At 36.3% G+C, this 19,395-nt stretch overlaps 1 protein-coding gene across 3 annotated transcripts in view; it reads right to left on the reverse strand.

Annotated features, from left to right (window-relative positions):
• Mdga2 (MAM domain containing glycosylphosphatidylinositol anchor 2) overlaps positions 1-19,395 on the reverse strand; it is a 761,827-nt gene that overhangs the window by 420,675 nt on the left and 321,757 nt on the right. For all 3 annotated transcript variants that reach the window (XR_007835196.1, XR_007835197.1, XM_051195916.1), the window contains exon 2: positions 597-736. Coding sequence is in view for 1 of the 3 variants with exons in the window: in XM_051195916.1 (XP_051051873.1) it covers positions 597-736 (140 nt within the window). In the remaining 2 variants the exon portion in view is untranslated. The remainder of the gene's footprint in view (positions 1-596; positions 737-19,395) is intronic.

Raw genomic sequence — 19,395 nt, forward strand, 5'->3', positions numbered from 1 at the left:
TGTAGTATTAGAACTTTTCAAATTTCTCAATTGTTCCCATTTGTAACCACCTAAGGAAGGTGTAGCTAATTGATGTGAAATTTCAAGTAAATTTAACACCTGTAAACATTTATTTAAAACATTTATGAATATAAAGCCAAGATTAAGAAAGGTGCATGTGATGCCTTGCAACACATTCTTCAAAACAAAGTTTCCTCAGGTACAATTATGTCATCATGAAGCCAGGTTTCCACATTCTAAAATAGACTCACTGCCATATGAATTGTTATCTTTTTGAGCTATTTTTGCAGTTGTCTTTTTAACAGCTTTCTTGGGGATGTATTCTAAATTTCTTGCAACACACAACCCAAATTTCTTATTTCATCCTATGCACTTGCATTCTTGAGCAATATTTAGAAATTATCACCCTTACCTTTCATTCTCTTCATTTATTTTGGAGTAGAAAATAAAAGCAAAGACACAACTCCCACCCTGCCAGGCATGCACCTACAACCAGCCAAACAAACATAAAAATTCTAGCTTAATTGTGTAAAATATAAACTACCAACTTCCATGAGAAGTCAGTGTCTTCTTCAATGTCACAGCTCAGGACTCACCTGTGGGCGTGGATGTCCTGTAACCAGACAAGTCAGTTCTAGAGTTTCTCCTTCCCGGATAGTGTAGACTCTTTCAGAGTAGCGTTCCTCTTCAATATTGCAGGCCAATCCTGAGTGCACAATCCGAACTGTCGGGGGTGCTGTGGAGTCAGGAAGAAAAGACACAAGATACATGAAAACCCAAGCAAATCATCTAAACATAAACAATCCCGATTTTAAGAGTAATTTTCATTAGACTCTACCATAGCCAGAACCATTAGCCTAACACTTTGAACTTTCTCAGGGGATTCAAGATTTCTTGGACAAACATTTCTAATTTACCCAATAGTCACAAAAACATTCTGAAAATGTAAAAGGGAAACATAGCAGTGGAAGAAAATTTTTGAATCCTGAAATCATGTCAATACTGGGCCATATGATTAAGGTGATTGTTAAAATGTAGGAGGGCCTCTTCCTTTCTCAAACTAAACTTGAATAAGATAAGCAAATGATATAACTAGAATACATAATACAAAAGAAAGATGCCAATTGTAACAGAACAGGAATTTGAATTAAAAACATAGCCATTAGCCAACTCATTTTAAAGTTCCATGGTGCAAAAAGGGACCAATGGATGTTCATGCTTAGAGACAGCATGTCAGCTCAGTTAGCAGCTTCTATAGATGCATGTATCATCACAAACAAAAGGTGGTCTCTGAATTAAGGCACAGAAGATGACAGCAAATTATCAATGACTTAGTATCAAATTATAATTTAAGAATAATTTAACACATATGGAGCTTTCTAAATCCCTACATTCTATTGCTTTAGTGCAAAGTGACCTTAAGAAACTTGGTGAGTTCTTGTTACATTACCTTTCACAAGCAGAAACTCCTCAAGTGATGAGAAATCCTTAGCTAATCATACATGTTGTCTGTGACCAAATACATACTGACAGCTAGAACCTTTGGAACAGAGGTCATCTCCACTTTTGGACACAACATAAAAATGTAATACATTTGGATGTAAAAGAGAAAATTTCTTTACTGAAGGAAAATGGGAAGATTGCCTGCACATGTAGAGGGCAGCAATCACAGACTATTCTCACAAGAAGATTCATTCTAAACAGCATTGCCCTTAATAGAAGCTATCAACTTTCAAGAAAATGAATGCTAGAATGTTTGAATTTAAAAAAAAATGACATAAAAAGATCAAAAGTCCCATATTTCTTGAAAACAATGTTGGCAATTCTTTGAAGAGGAAAAAGACTATACTCAATTTATGAAAAGTTCTCTTTGGAGAAATTCATGTTTTGGTGGGAAAGTAATTTCTAATATGTAATGTTTTGACATACATCACTTAGATTCTTAGGGCACTCATAGAGATGAATGACTAAAAGGGTGTATTTTTTCGTCTTTCTCCATATTAGTTGAAATGACAACAGATAAACACTCTCAATGGGAAAAAAATAAAAATAAGACCCACAATACAAACAATAAACAAAAAAATCACCAGATGTTTATATTCTTTGCATACAAGCCTGATATTTAATATCAATAAAAAAATCAAACTGCTCTCTTATATTCATTGTGGGATTCTATAAGGCAGCCTGAGATGAAAGCTGTTTCCAGAAGGGTATTTACTTCATGTGGGTAATTCTTGCCCCCAGGGCTTGCTATGAATACCTTTTCTGAGAACACAGAATAACCTCACATTTTGGCAGAAAACTCTAGGACTTTGCATTTTACCTCCCCATTCATGTGACTGCAATGGTGCCACATTCCTCTTTTTGGTTTCGGTATTTATGAATGTTGAAGAATAAACTTGGGGCATACAGTATTCCTTGGAAAGCCTTTCTGACTGTGTTCTGTACCTCTGGCTTTTTCTTAATGTCTCAATTCACACACACTCTCTTTCTCTCAGGTATGAACCAGCCAAGTCGACTGGATCCAACTAAAGCCTCACAAAGACAGGTTACAGCACTTTGGAGGGAACAGACACTCACCCAGCCCCTGCTTTATCAGCCAAGACAGGCTACAGAAAAGATCCAGCAAGATGTAGGTCTCTGATTCAGCAACATATTCTGAGCTTGCTGACTTTGCCTGACCTCCTAGTAAGTAGGAGGTCAGATACATTCCATGTGTCAAGGAACCAATCAGAAGTTAGTTGGCAGGCTCTGGGTGTGGTTTACAGTAACAGTGGCTTTCAGAGCATAGCAACTGCCCTGGGCAGGCCTATAGGCCATAACTACCAGTTTTAATCAATAAACACAAGATAGGTCACATAAGCCAGAAATGTACCAATCCTGAAAATGTTGCAGGCTCCAGACACTCTCCTTACTCCACCCCAATAAATTTCTTGCGCCATAGTCCCTCCAGGTCCCTCTCACTCCACCTGCTATGTCAGACAGATGGAGGAACTGATACAGTTAATGTGCTAATAAAAGATTCTTTGCTTTTTCTTTGGATCAGGTCTCTTGGTGGGTTCAGAATTTGGGTACAACATTTTCACTATTTAAAGAAATCAAACAAGAGGAGTAAAAATGTTGCTTAAGAATTGTTCTTTCAGAAGACCTGGGTTCAGTTCCAGGAACCCACATGATGGCTCACAGCTATCTGTCACTCCAGTTCCAGGGTATCTGAGGCTGTCCTTTGGCCTCTGCAAGCACTAGACACCCAAGTTGTGCACAGACATACATATTCACATGCAAAATACCTATACATTTCAAATAAAAAATTAGAGTAACTGAATATGATCTGAAAAGTTGTAACATCAATAAATGTGGTAACACAGAAGGGAAATCTAGACCAAGTGGTCAACTCTGAAACTACATACAAACAAATCTCATTAAGTAGACTTATAATTGTGTGTGTGTGTGTGTGTGTGTGTGTGTGTAACAATAATAATGAAAGACAAGGAGGCCATCAATTTGAAAGAGAGTAGGTGTCATGGGAAGGATTGGAAGGAGAAAAGGATAAGTGATGTATTTATATTTTAATTTAAAAATAAAGCTCAAAATGTAACCAAATACTTTAAATTATTTTATTGATTAAAAAGTTGGATGATTCTTAAATGAATTAACAGTTTAGTTTGGGCTACTTAAGGACTTGGTTCAAAGCTACAACCATTGCTTTGAATTCTGTTTAGACACTGAAACAATTTTGGTGGTATTTTGACACTGAAAAATCTTGATATTCTGGATGCTCTTGTGTATCATGCCATGTTCCCCCAAATTATTGCAGAGAGTGATCAAATTGAGAATTCAGTTTAGACAACTAATCCCGACCGTTACTTTTTTAAGGCATTTGCCTTGTATAATTATACACATGTTATAAAAGTTAATGACAACAAATGCTTACAAAACAAAAATAGAAGCAATTTAAATATAAAATATAGATACTTTTCTTTAAATAAATACCTATGCCAAATTTAGTCTCATAAATTATAGTTCACATTTATTAATACATCTAATTATGCAGTTACATGGCATTCTTTCTAGAGTAATTTGTACTTGTTATGTTTTGTTTAAATTTCAAATCAATGCCCAGTATTGTTATTTTTAAGATATATCTTTTAAATGCTTCATTATGCAAATAAGCACCTTTATTTAAACAATTTAAATTATACAGTAGGCAAATTGTGACATTTATAAGGGTTAATTTTCAGCTCTTTTCTTCTGTTTTAACACATTTTTGGAAAAAGGTAGTTGCTCATGTCCTCTCAGCATGAATGTATCTCCTAACCTGCAGAAGCTGTGTTTTGAGTATACGTTCCTGGTAACCATTAGATATATTGTCAGTACTATAGCTGCTCAGTGGTAAGGTCAATATTTTGGAGATTCTGGTTAGTTACACAGAAAGTATAGCTGAAAGAGCTTTAGAGCCTATCCAAGTCAATGCTCTTATTTCCAAATTAGAAACAGAAAATGTGAGGACATTAGGTGCCTGACATAGCGTGTTTGTTGTAGCCTAAGTGAAAGAAATTAAACGAGGAAGCAAGCAAGCCAACCAACAAACAGTACCCGTCCTTTGCAGTCTTTGATTTTTGTCTATTGGAGTTATACCTGGAGTTGTTACACTGGGAGACTTCATAACTCCCAGAGTATCTTAAACTGGATTAAATAAGTAAGAAGTGCTAAAAAACTATTCATGAGTTAATCACCACAACTAGACTAACATCAGTGGTATGATTGCTCCGATCCAATTCACCATCCTGTACCCAACCCTTCCAAGTCCCAGGCACCTACAAACTGTGAAAATATTGTCTCTCTCTGGAGCCTCCCCGCCAGTGCTGTGATTTGAAGCATGTTTGCTTATGATGTTCTTCCACCTATAACTTTAGCTCCACAGGATTCAACACCGTCTTTTGGCCTCTGCAGATACATGCTTGCTTGTCAACTAGCCACGCAGGCACGCCCGCAGACAGGCACACTCATTCCTTTTAAAAAACGAATGGACATTGGGAGCCCACTCCTTATAGAGGGATACTCTCTCAGCCTAGTCACACGGGACAGGCCCTAGGCAGACTAGAAAAGCCTCACCCTTTCTATGGAGCAGAAGAGGGATGGGATGCGTGTCGGTGAGGGGCATGGGAAAATGGGAGGGTGAGGGAACTAGGATAGATATATAAAATAAAATTGTTTTTAGTTTAAATAAAAAGTGCAGTAGCTAATTAAAATAAAATGTAAAATGTAACTTAAAAAATTGATCATGTACTTCTGTGCTAGAAGTATCACATTTAATATCTGCCACAGATAGAAGTATCATATTTGACATCTGCCACACATCCCATTATTTAGAAAGCAGTTATTAATTGTATATGTGTTTTAGTAAACAGTACCAAAATCATAAAGACAACAACTTTGTCTTTTAACAAAATATCAGCTGGATTTAGTTACATGAAATGAAATGTGCTGTATACTATCAAAACAAGACATGGCTTTGTCCTCTGCTTTGTTGGAAAAAGCTCCAATTCATCATCTTAAAATTGGAGCAAAGGTTATGATTTCCTTTGCCCTATAGATCCAGCAATGATTGTAAATGTTAAAATATTGCACGGAACTCAGATTAATCCAAATTTTTTTGAAGCAAACCAAATTTCATTACGTTCCTAACACTAATCATACCAGGTACTTTAATTTAACTAAGTTACTTTGTGGTCAAGAGGTCAGCCAAAAAAAGGGCAAAAAGGGACACTTTTTATTCTATTAAAGTATGATTTTTAAGTTAAACCCAATTTTAATTCATTCAGTTGAAAAAAGAACACAGATAAATTCCCAATATCAAAAACTAGGAGAATATTTGTACCAGTATAGCACATGCAGCATCTACTGATGTATCAGGGTGAGGCTAAACGTGAAGGTTACTGTATACAGGAAGTATACTTGTGTATACATGAAGCTATGTCTTCAAAAAGCTGACAGTGTACAGGAGCTGCAGACTGAAAAAAAAAAAAAAAGCTACATAGGTAGGAAGAAGGACTAAAATGCCTAACTGCCTAGGGGAATCTAACAGGCTTTATAAATTCACTGACATTTAACCTAAGTTGGGAAAGAAATGCTGTGAGAACACAAACAAGGAGAAACTTCTGGAGAAAACTGTGTTTAGATATAACTATAACGAGTGTTTTGTGTTCCAGTAAGACCTGGTATGAACATGTGGCTCATTCACTAAAATATAATTTACCCTGAATTTTGACTCTAGTGTGACTCCCCCACCTTAGCAATGTATCTGTAGACACAAGGAAGCTGCTTTTAAATATCTGGGATGAACATAAGGGAGAGCAATAGTTTGAGGTCTTGCTAGATAGGATTTAATAAAAAGCAGTGAAGGTGAGCTGCTAGTTAAGAAGGCACTTCAGGCTTACCCAGCCTTGCTAAGAGAAAAACGATTAATTTATTCAAAATTAAACGAGATGAAGAGCTGCTAATTCCTTCCAGAGATCAATAACCTATAAAGATAGCCTAGTACACATATGGACATGGAACATTGTCACACTACATTCACCAGAAGGAAAAATTCAGTTGAAATCTTCTATCATTCTTTCGAGTGACTAGTTTATTTTAATTGGATAATGAAATATCCAGTTTCATTACAATATTTCTAACAGAATTTGCTGTGATTGTGTCTCTTTCTCCCCTCTCCTCTCTATCCTCTTTCAGGACCTTCCCTTATCAGAGCCATACTTCCTGTTTCCAAGCCCATTGTCTTATTGTCTTGCTTACCCTCTGCTTCACACCTTGTAGTCCAGTCTCATCATCCTCTTTTCAGTATGTAGCTCAAGGCCACATTCACAGCACTTTTCTCCATGCTTGTAAACATTAAAAGCTGAGATACGCATATAAAAGACAACATGTAGGATACACGTAGAGGTGCATGCCCCTTCAAGCTCAGCCCTCCAGATACAGGTAGGCAAATCTCTGTAGGTTGAACTTCATGGTGAGTTTCTAGCTAACTGGGGGCACATTGTAAATTCCTGGGTGGGAAAGATATGAATATGCAATATTTTTTTATCTGAGTCAAGATCACCCCTGTATATTACTTCCAGTTGCATCCATTTTCTTGCAGATTTCACAATGTCATTTTTATTTACAGCTGCATGAAGTTTCCTCCCATGTAGCACATTGAGAGAAACAACTTAATAAAAGGCACATTCGTATCCACCTGAGAGTGCACGTAACTCAGTAAAAGGAGATGCCTGAAATGAGGGCCCTCTATTTAAGCCATGGCTGTTTGTTGGAATGAGATATTTGATGAGAAATGTTTAAAGGTTAAGTCTTTTCCTCTAACAGAAATGCTTCCTGGAGTTTATGCTGTTATTATACAGTAATTATTTTGGTGTTAGTTGTCTCTCCTCTAAGATCCCACAATAAAAGCCATAAGTAGATGGCTTCAATCCCTCATATCCCTCACGATGTTGCTTTGTCCACTTCAAATTTGTCCCTAGAATGTTGTATCCACACCAGAGCAATTCAGCTCTTGATATATATATATATATATATATATATATATATATATATATATATATATGATCTCTTGGGAAACACAGCCTCAAGATAGGATGGTCATCTTTGCTTCTCTGTTAATGGCAATGGGTAGACAGTAAATATTTGTACACAGCTACTCATCACACACCGTAGGAGACAGGAGGAGGGAGTTAGGGAAAGGGAGAAGTAGAGGAGGGGAGATTTTTAGAAGAGAAACAGAGAGGTCAAAGACAGACAAAACTGTTCCCACATGGCCAAAATGAGGTAGCACATGTTCTTTATACCATTACCCCTACTGTCACTCAATTTTGCTTATGAAACCAAACGCAATCATATTCGGGTTTTCCCTCCAGTTTCCAATTGATGTAAGCTGCCATAGTCTTTCATAAATTGAATTTTATTTTCTACATTATTTTACACTTAGCTAAACAGCATTACTGGCAAGTGAACTGCTTATTTTACCCCTCCCAAATGCAGCATATGTGCTCAATACTTCTGGGACACAGTGGCATCTGCTCTTCCTCTTTTTACCACTACTCAGTTTTAATAACTATAGGAAGCCTCTCCCTACTCCTTTTTCACAACTGTCTAATAACCTGACTTTTAAACGTGAAAAGAAGTCCAGTCCAGTTTTACCTAATCTCCATGACACTCCATTATCTGTCACCATGCCCCTCAGATTAGTCACAGTGCATGTTCTTTTATTACAAACACTAAATCAGAGTTGGGAGCATAAAGAATTTCAGAAGAAATAAAGAGCTGTCTTGAATGTTACAAATGAGTGGCTTGATGATTAGCAGTTGTTGGTGACCAGGAAGAGTGATAACTCTTAACAACCAGACAAATGAACTTTCAACAGAGGATAGCCATCAAATGAGAGCAATGGAAACTCTCAAACATGTAATCCAAGGAAAAAGACTTGATACGGGTTACAAAATCTAAGGAGTAGAAGGAAATCCAGGAGTGTGTGTGTGTGTGTGTGTGTGTGTGTGTGCGTGTGTGTGTGCGCGCGCGCGCACGCGCGCTTCAGGAGTTACCTGAAGGGACCCTAGAGCACATTTTTGACAGAGTTGTCATTTAATAGAAGAAGAGACAATAGGCCATTGCCGTTGAGCATGTAGATGGTGCTGGTGAATTCTGAGTGGAATAAAAGGCTACAGTGAAGGGATTTCAAAAGATGAATGATGTGAGGTATGACTGGGAAAAAAGCTCTTGGTAGAGCAAAAGAGAATGACAGTATGAAGTAAAACTGCTGTTGAGGCTTAGCAAAATGTACCGTAAACAAGAGGTAAACAATCAAGCAGTGTAACATAAATATGCCATCATCTTCGAAGGATAAATAAGAAACACTACATGTCTCCATTTCCAGTGTAATGGTAACTGTTTGCCATCACAGCAGTTTATAGAAACTTCAATTCTCCTTTTAAAATAATGTTCCTTAATTATCTAGCTTGGTGCCTTCTTTCTTCTTATTCTTTAACATGTTCAACTTTTACCAACTTCTTACCATACATGATGATCATTCTCAAAGCTCTCTAATCACTTCTGTAAAAAGAATAGGCAATCAGGATTCCTCTCCACAATATATAAAATGGTATATCTTTCTCATATTTAAAACAAAAACCAAACAAACGAAATAGTACTTATCTTCTCATCGAAAGGCCTGCTCTTGTTATGCCTGTATAGTTTAACCATAGAAATCCCAGTGCATATTGATAGGGAAGCTATGCACATGCTTGGCTATCCTGCCCTCTGCAATGTGTTGCCTTCTGCTCTGTTTGTCAGTATTTATAAAGGCACAGCTAATGTAAGAATTCCACTTTGGTAAAATTTCTCTTTTTCCTCATTATGTTCTTCCATTACTTGTTTATCAGCTTTTGTGGACCCAAGTCCACATCCTGTGCTTTGCCAGGACCTTTTAGAATAGCATACTTCCCTTATCCTTCATAACAATGTAAGTGACATTTTCCTATTCAATACTCAGTGCATCAGTGAAAACAGACACAAATCCAAACGTGCACACAGGCAAACTTCAATTTATACAGCAATGACTTTCAATAAGTATCTCAAAAGAAAAGTGATTTAAATCTCCCTGATAGCCTCATTTAAGTCATCTCTAAAAGGCAATATTCTAACATATAAATAACACAGATACCATTGTTTTAAATCTCTCTTAAATGCATTTGCTCTATTTCTCCTTCACTGAACAAGAGTAAACCATAGATTTAGAATCAGTCTAAACGTGTCCTCCTTCTGTCTATGAGCTTTCTGTGCCCTCAAAAAATATTTAATATGCATTCCTGTTCACTAGATAGAAAAAAGTCAAAAGTTTATAATGTAATAAATAATATAGCATAAGAAGTAAGAGAGACATACATGCTACCATGGAGAAGGGAAAGGGACAAGATCTACCAAGCAAATTGGGAGCATGGGGGGACAGGAGATGGAGTGATGGAGTTAGGAGGAAGAGAAGGAGAGAGCTGAGCATGACAGAGCAGGTAGACTGAGTCAGAGAAAGAATAGAAGAGAGCAAGAAAAGAGATATTATAATAGATGGAGCCATTATAGGTTTTAAGAGAAATCTGGCACTAGGGAAATGTACAGAGATCTTCAAGGATAACCCCAACTAACAATCTAAGCAACAGTGGAAAGACTACCTGCAATGCCCTTCCCTGATAATGAGATTGATAACTACCTTATATGCTATCCTAGAGACTTCATCTGTTGGAAGCAGAAGCAGACACCCATAGCTAAACACTGAGCAGAACTCCTGGAATCCAGTTAGAGAAAGAGAGTATTGATAAACAAAGGGGTCAATACCAGGTTGGAGAAACCCACAGAAACTGCTGACCTGAACAGAGCGAGATAAGGGACTCCAGTATGACAGCTTGGAAACCAGCATAGGCCTCTGGTAAAAGATTAGTATTTATCCCTGGTATACAAATGGACTTTGGGAGCCCATTCCACATAGAGGGTTTCTCCCTCAAGTTAGACACATGGGGGAGGGCCTAGGCCCTGCTCCAAATGATATAACAGAATTTGCAGACTCCCCAAGTTTTCTCACTGGGGAGCAGAAAGGGATGGGGTGGGAGTTGGTAGGGGGAACAGGGGAGGACAGCAGGGTGCAGTACAGGGTACAGGAACTAGGATTGACATGTAAAACAAGCTTCCTTCAGATTTAAATAAAAATAAAATGAAAAAAGAAGTAAGAATCTATTAATCACTTTGACTTTAATAAAAAAAATTATCCTAACCTCATGGCTATGGTGAATAGCTTTGATTGTAACAGATTTTGAATATTTTGTATTAATATCTTCAGCCTATGCCAATAATTGTTATAAATGAGTTGAATAACAATAAATTTCAGGGCTCAAAGGGAAATAAGAAATTTAAGTTCACAAATATTGGGTTTTAGCTGGTAGTAATTGGTACGCATATTTCTTTAATTTGATATTTTCTATAAGCTTATAAGCAAATTATTCATTAATATGTAATATGTTATTTAAGAAAATGTATAAAGATTACCATCAAAGTAAATGTGTGATATCTACCAATACTTTAATTTTGTACATACCATTTTAATATTTAAAAGATGTAAATTATAAAATGTTAAACATTAAGAAAAACATTGGTTTTGTATAATTCCCCTCTTGTGATATCATTTATAAATGTTTAAATTGAGTTCCTTACAGCATAGAAAATTAAATACAAAATATATAAAACTAAGAATTATCTTCTTCAAAGTCACATATATGTGTCCTTTCAAATCAAAGTTCTGTAAATTTGAACAAATGTATTTAATGGTTTCCACATTTTCCCCTACATTTCTTTTGAAATATCCCTTTGTTTTCTCATCCATAATTGTCACCTCTCAAATTGTCTCAAAATTACCTCTACATTTTATAGAAAAAAAACATACATTTCAGTGGCTATAAAAAATTCTATATTCCTTTCATGTTCAGCACTTGACAATCTTTGACATGTGAGACAGAGAAGAAACATGGCTAATCTAGTCTGACATAGTCAAGCTTGGCCACTAGGCATTCCTATTTCCACTAAGATATCCCTTCTGATACTAACAAACAGGCCTATACACAACTAAAACTAAATCTTAAACAAATATAACTCCTGCAAAAAATTTGGAAAATAGGTCAGTGCCCTTCACACCAAAATCAAAACTTTTTTTTTTAAGCTTAAGATAAACACAAAGCAACTTTCCTAACACCATTTTTTATGTGGGCACAGGGAAGGGAATAGATTGCTATGAGACTGTATGAGAGTCTGCAATACCAAACAACTCTTAAGTGTTTGATGGGGTTTCATCCTCTAAATCAAATGTTAGAAAAATGTCAGAAGCCATATGTCATGTGACCCAAGCTTACATACAGTAAGAGACAGGGAATTGGAGGAATGGACAGATACAATGTTAGTTTATTAGTTTTCTGGCCTGAATGGTATAATAATATACTCACACTTACCTAAAAGTTAGAGGTTTTCTATTTCCTTTGAAGTAACTACAAAGCCTCAGATTATACTAAACAAAATAAAGTTATTTTCTTTGTTTCCAAAATTTAATCAGAAATTGGCTATTTAGAGAGAACCATTCTTTCTCCCAGCCAAGCTCATCAAAAAACAAATGAGAATTATCACAAACTGTGCTCAAAATAAAATATTTAATTTGCTTTTCGAAGAGTGGTGATCACAGTCAGAAATAACTGGATCTGGCCTGCTAATGTGTCCACTGCCTCTTTCCATTGAGAAATGTCATCTATTATCTGTGACTCATTTCAAAGAAGGCAAGTTCTTCAGCAAATCTGGTCAATGACTTTAGGCCTCAGAAGAGAGGAAGAGGTACAGACATGATACACAATAGCTGTCTGACAAATCAGAAGCAAGGTTACTATAGTCCAATGAGACTCCAATAAGACAATGCTTTCAAGGACTCAGAACACAATAAACACTAAAAGCTTGTGTTGATAACCTCTAGTTCTCTCTCAAAAATGTGGGAAGCACATGTTTTTATTTCCATTAGAATGTATGAAAACTGTCATGTAATATAGTGAATTTCCAAGTCAATGTTTTACCTGCATCTCTCTCTTCCATTACAAACAAATTTCATGTTTTATTGGTATGATGTGTATGTTCTGTTCATTTTAGGACAATGCATTCTAATTTTAAAACTTTAGAGATTTTTCTCTAAGATTTAAAGATTAGGAATACACTCTTATACACAAAGGACAGATTATTAAATTACTTGATACCACTGCATGAGAGTTCAGAGGAAATCATTTGTCCAAATCACACAAAATTAAGATGAAAAGTAATAATCAGTGTTATCAATCAAAGCTCGCTTTTTAAAATATCAACTTTTCACTATTGGCAAGAAATGCACAGTGCTGACTTGCCTGAATTCTCATCTCACACAATGCAATCTCATTTATCTGAGGCTGGAGCAGCAGTGAGATTCATCCTATAAGTCTCTCCACAGCCCTAGGTTACATGACATTCCCTGGAAACCCTCTGCTACATGCCACCCACAGGTCTTTTGTCACTCAGGTTCTCAGGACTGCACACCCAGAAACAGGCTTTTTTTTTTTTTTACTTTGTCTAACCAAAGGACAAGAACACTTTCAATTATAAACATTTTATATTAAATTCTAAAAAGATTAACAAATGACACATTTAAGAATTGACATGAATTATATTAATAATATTGAAATCATCTGCCAATGAAATAGAGCTGAAGCTGGTGACTGCAAACAGATCTCAGAATCCTAAGGACAACAGCAAATCAAATGGATGACTCATAACTCTTACCATTTGAAATAATTTTTTTAAAAACTTGTATTTTCAAAACCATTTCCTTCTATTAAATCTTCTGACTAATGACATTTCCTTGACATTCTTGTATAATTCAGTAAACATTTGTTTTAGCCACACTTTTTTAGTGTGAAATGTTAAATTGCACTTGTTTAAATCCCTTCAGAAAAGTTTAACTGTAATTTTTGTTCACATGTGTGTCTGTGTAGAGACAAGAAGCCACTGTAGGTGTCCTCAGTAGCTACTCCCTGTTAGACAGGGTCTCTCACTAACCTACAACTCACCAGTTACAGTGAACTGGCCCCAGGAAACCACATTTCATGCTTATCCAGCTGAAATTTCACATATTGTACTAAGCCTGGAACATTTACCATGGTTCTGTGATGAAACTTTACACTCTTGTAATTCCACAGCAAGCCCTCTGCCCACTGAGCCACCACGCCAGGCCTCCATTGCAAGTTTTTATTGCTATCTTGGAGGTTATTCTAAGTTTAGTCTGTAGAGTTGAGTAAATCATGTCTATATTAAATTTCAAGTTAAATAAGCTTAATCAACAGAAGGAGGAAAATTCTAGCTCAAAGGCTAGCATGGGTTCTAAAACAGCTAGGTAGATGTTTTGCAAATTCTATTTCCAAGAACAGGTGACCTATGAAACTCATTCAATACAGTCAAGCATAAATACTTTGAAAATTAATTTGAATAATCACTTTTGTTTTGCCTTAGAATTACCAATTGATCAACACTAATTTTAAGACAACTGCCATGAAATGTCTACATTGATTTTTGATGAGTAGACTCAGTAGCTTTTCTGAAAGTGGGTTTGCTACTCTAAATTTAATTGTGAAATATACAGAGGTTTGGGTCCATGTAATAAAACTGATCAGAGAGACAAATCTCTAAAATATGTACTGATACATGCACTATTCCATATGCATGAAATATTAACCTAGAAATATCAGTACATATAGAAATCTACTCTGAATATGGGTGACAAATCTCTGGCTTGAGCAGTCTGGGGGGTAAATGGCAGTAGGGCCAAGATTTATCCCTAGTGTATGAACTGGCTTTTTTTCTTTGGGGGGTTTCGGGGGTTTAGATCTGCCTCAAATTGATATGCCAGATTTTGTTAACTACCCATGGGAGGCCTTATTATTGAAAAGTGGATGGGAGTTGGGTGAGAAGAGAGGGAGGAGGGGAGGGAAGGGGAACTGGGTTGGTATTTAAATTAAAAAAAAACTTTTAAATAAATAGGAAGATAAAGCTACATCTGTATTTCCAAATATGCTGGAATAGAAAAATATTGACATCAGTTAACGATCAAAAGTACAGCCTGGAGAAGGCATTGACTGCACAGATATTGAGGCAGCACCACAGATGAGTGAAGACTTGTGTCTTGGTTCATAGTCTCACTCTGACTTCAATTACTTGACACTAGACAAATAACTAGACTTTTCTGTGTTTTTATTTCTTTCTCTGTGTGTATAACCATTTTATTCTAATGATCTGACTGTAGAGAGATCCCCCAAGACTGAAGAAGTAAACAAATATGTCAGGAAGTTCTTAAAACACACAATATTCACATCTCCTCCTCACAATTATGTAAGAAATAGAAGCTTTTCAGTAGGAGAGACTCTGGCCTGTGTAATAGCCTAAAACTGTTAAAGGTTACAGAGGTTTTGAGTTTTCATCCAGAGAAGTGTGATTTTCAGTGATGCTGCTAACTTTCAGTCAAGCAAGCTCCTGTAAATCCTCACTCAGTCACAGAAAGTAAATCCCCAAAACCCTCACCAGTTTGCCAATGTGGAGTAACTTGATGGAATTACTACTTTGGTCTGCCATTGATCTCCTATCTAGGATAAGTATAATTTTGTTCAAACTGTCCAGGAGAATTACACAATCATTTGTAAAACTGATTAATAATCACATTTATGTCTGATTTTATTTTAATAACATGATTATGAATGTTCATTGGAACAGTCACCAAGAGTTGGGATCCATGGATTTATTCACACACACACACACACACACACACACACACACACACACACACTTACTGAAAAGATAAGGATGTTCTGTGAGAATGTTCCCTGACTTATTTTATAAAGAAAAATGATTAATAGAGATAATGAGACAAAATAGATGGGTATATATAGCCATGGCTGTGGCTTTACTTTTGGATGAATGATTAAACTCAAAATATCATTAAGTGTTAAGCAATCTAACAGATTAAAACAAAAGATGAAGAATCCATAAATTATGTTATCTTTGCAAAGTGACACAAATGGCACACAAAGAAAGAATTCCATGGAGCTTTAGAGAGCTTAGCATCTAAGAGCACTCGCTGTTTTTCCAGAGGACCTGAGTTTAGTTCCTGCACCCATGTCAGGTGGCTTACAATATGTAACTCCTGCTCCAGGGGATTAAGCAACTTCTTCTGGCCTCTGCAGGTACCAGTCCATATGTGGCATACATTCAGACAGGCAGAAAATGGGCAGACACCTATAGAGACACATAAACACACACACACACACACACACACACATACACACACAGACAGAGACAGAGAGAGTGGGAAAGAGGGAGAGACAGAGACACTAATTCTCTTTTTAAAGACAAAAAAAAACTCTTAAAACCTATAATGGCTCCTTCTATTATGGCATCTCTTTCTCATTCTCCTCTTTTATTTCCCTGACTCAATCTTCCTACTCCATCATGCCCTCCTCTCTGCTCCTCTTCCTCCTATCTCCCTCTCCCCTCCACCATGCTCCCAATTTGCTTGGGAGTTCTTGTCCCTTTTTCCTTCTCCAAGAGAACATGTATTTCTCTCTTAAGGTCCTTTTTGTTTCCTAGCTTTTCTGGTGGTGTGGATTGTAGGCTGGTAACCCTTTGCTCTAGGAAATGTCCAGAGATCTACAAAGATGACCCCAAGTAACAATCTAAGCAACAGTGGAGAGGCTACATTAAAAGCCCTTCCCCGATAATGCGATTGATATCTATCTTATATGCCATCCTAGAGCCTTCATCTAGTAGCTAAATGAAGTAGAAGCAGATACCTACAGCTAAGCACTGAGTTGAACTCTTAGAATCCAGTTGCAGACAGGGAGGAATGATAAGAAAAGTGGTAAAGACCAGGCTGGAAAAACCCATAGAAACTGCGGACCTGAAGAAGGGGGAGCTCATAGACTCCAGTCTGATAGCTGGGAAACCAGCATAAGAATGACCCACATTCCCTGAATGTAGTGTTAGTTAGGACGACTAGGCAGTCTATGGGGCCTCAGTATTAATCCCAAGTATATGAATGGATTTTGGGAGCACATTCCACATAAAGGGATACACTCTCAACCTAGACACATGGGGGAAGGCCTGGGCCCTGCTCCAAATGATATGACAGACTTTGAAGACTCCCCATGGCAGTCTGCTCCCTGGGGAGCAGAAAGGGGTTGTGATGGGGGTTTGTGGGGGGAACAGAAGAGGATGGGAGGCTGTGGGAACTGGGACTGATATGTAAAACAAGCTTGTTTCAAATTTAAATAAAAATTATATTTAAAAAATACAAAAAAGAACTCTACAAATTATTGATAAGACTATGTTCTAAAGTTCATGTTGGAGGAATGACAATGGTGATATTTTCAGGCATTTATTTTCATGATACAGATGCCAGAACTGACTTCCTGTAAGATATAAGGAAAAGAGCCCATGCTGAAAACTCCAAGTGGCTTATAAATCCTGACATGAAAGCAGACACTTTAGTTAAAAGGAAGGCTTGAATTAAAAATCCAAATCAAGGATGAGAAACATAGCTTGTAATTGATTATGGAATAGGCAAGCTAACTTGATATGATAAAGACAGATTGACAGACAGACAGACATACAGGCAAGCTCTATGCCACTGGGATGATTAGCTAGGTTTGTAGTCAATACATATTGCTCTTTTACATATTCTTGCTTTTACTGTAGCCGATTGTACCAGCCAAAATTTTAGGCTTCAACTTCCATTTGTTTTAGGATAAAGACCCCAACCTATCTAGTAAACAATAAATTAACTAAGAATACCTATGACTCCTTCTTGTTTTTTGTAAGAAAAATAAGAGTTTATTGTAAGGAACAACACTTGAGATTCCTGCAAGAATAGAGAGTAGTGATGTTGGGTCACTGATTACAGTATAAAGTCTCAACGTCAATAATGAATGAAGCAGTAGTTAGGGATGGACAGAGTAGGGCTTCAATCACACTTAAATTAGTAGATACCAAGTGGACAGCAGCAGACTACGCTCTGGCTGCCCCAAGAGACATTTATAGAAATTGCGGTCACTCTATTGGTTCAATTCATCATAGCACAGAGAACTAAGCAATCTTACTTCTACCTAACCAAAATCTAAGTAGCCAAAATTACCTCAGCCTTTGCCCTTCTGCAACAGCTCTATATAACACTCTAAAAAAGGGAATAACAACAGGATTTTCCACTCCTGGAAACTCCTTTCTCAGTATGACTATGTGCTTTCCTTTGTATGTATGTATATCTTTTCCTAGAACTAATAAAATAATTGTATAGTTTATTTCTATGCTTCAGAATCAGGTTCTATCTCTATGATTATAATAGTTTCATTACTTTATCTTTACAATTGTTCTATTTTATCCAGATAGATAAAACAAAGAATTATTACAGTTTTCAATGTGAAATTTAGGGCCATTATTAATGATTTGGAATCTTATATCACTTTATCAGGATTTCAAAGACAATACTTTTATCAACTCAGCCAAGTTTGCCTGGATAATAGCCAACATCTATGCTCATAACTTGGAATAAATTTTACTGTTTCACATACTATATTAATTTAAGCAACTATCTACACAGTCACACAGAACAGTCATGTAATGTTGAAGTTCATTAACACCATTGGAGTGTGACATATACTTATAGTTATCTTTCAAGATGCCAGCACCAACTTTTGTTCTACCTATTCCTTAATAGCTTCTGGCAGTCTCTCAACTATATTTTAATTCTTTTAACTCATGTTTATAGTAAATACAGTAATAAATAAAATTACAAAGAATGAACAAGCTCATTGTGGTTCAAATCCATAGCTCTGTTCAAATCTATGCCTACTATCTCATCAATCAAATATTGTCATTCCACATTCAGTTTATTTCTCAAATTTGTAAGAATTTTTGCCAATATGCAACATGGAAGTTTTATGTTATTAGTATATTTTCAACAGTAAGTAAAGCTGTCAAATTGTTAAACGAGGGATTAAGAAACTTGTTTCATTATAATTTTCTTTTTCTTTATTGCACTTGTAAACTTTCTATTACTATTTTCATTCATCAGTTTTATTCTCTCACCCACTACTGCTTTCCTCCATCACCTTTCTGACCCCATCCCTGCTATTTTTCGTTCATATGCATTTTATTATCCTTTCTACAAGGATCTGCTGAAGCTTCTTTTCTCATCTGCCCCTATCTAACTCATGGTGCCTACACTCACATGTTGATATGCAGATAGGAAAACTATTAGTTTTCTACTCCTGTTCAGTGATCAATAATGAAAAAACTTATGACTTCAAATGAAGTAGGTATCTTTCTTAATTAAAAAAAATCTCCAATAAAAGTTAAATAGTCCCTATGAGTGGATTTCCTAATGTGGAAAAGCTAACAGATACTTTCAGGTGATCTCTCTTTCATTATCCATGGGACTGGGAGGTTTGGCCTTCTCAAACCATACTGTTCAATAGCACAATTCCATGAGAGATCAAATCCAGGGCTAATGCCAGTTCATGGCTTATGGCGCTAATCATTCAAACTTTTATCTCTGATGGAAGTTTTAAATCTTCATTTGTGGAGTTAATGTTGAAATAATATTTATAACAGTAACTCTTAAAATAGTTGTATTTTCTCTTTCTAGCAAAATATTTTATTTACTTTGAGAATTTCATACTGCATGTTTTGATCATTTGGAACTCAATAATTTTTAGATGAAAATCTAAAAAGCCAGAAAAGTATTTACAAACACAATAT

This window comes from Phodopus roborovskii, unplaced genomic scaffold, assembly GCF_943737965.1.
Source record: "Phodopus roborovskii unplaced genomic scaffold, PHOROB, whole genome shotgun sequence".
NCBI lineage: Eukaryota > Metazoa > Chordata > Mammalia > Rodentia > Cricetidae > Phodopus > Phodopus roborovskii.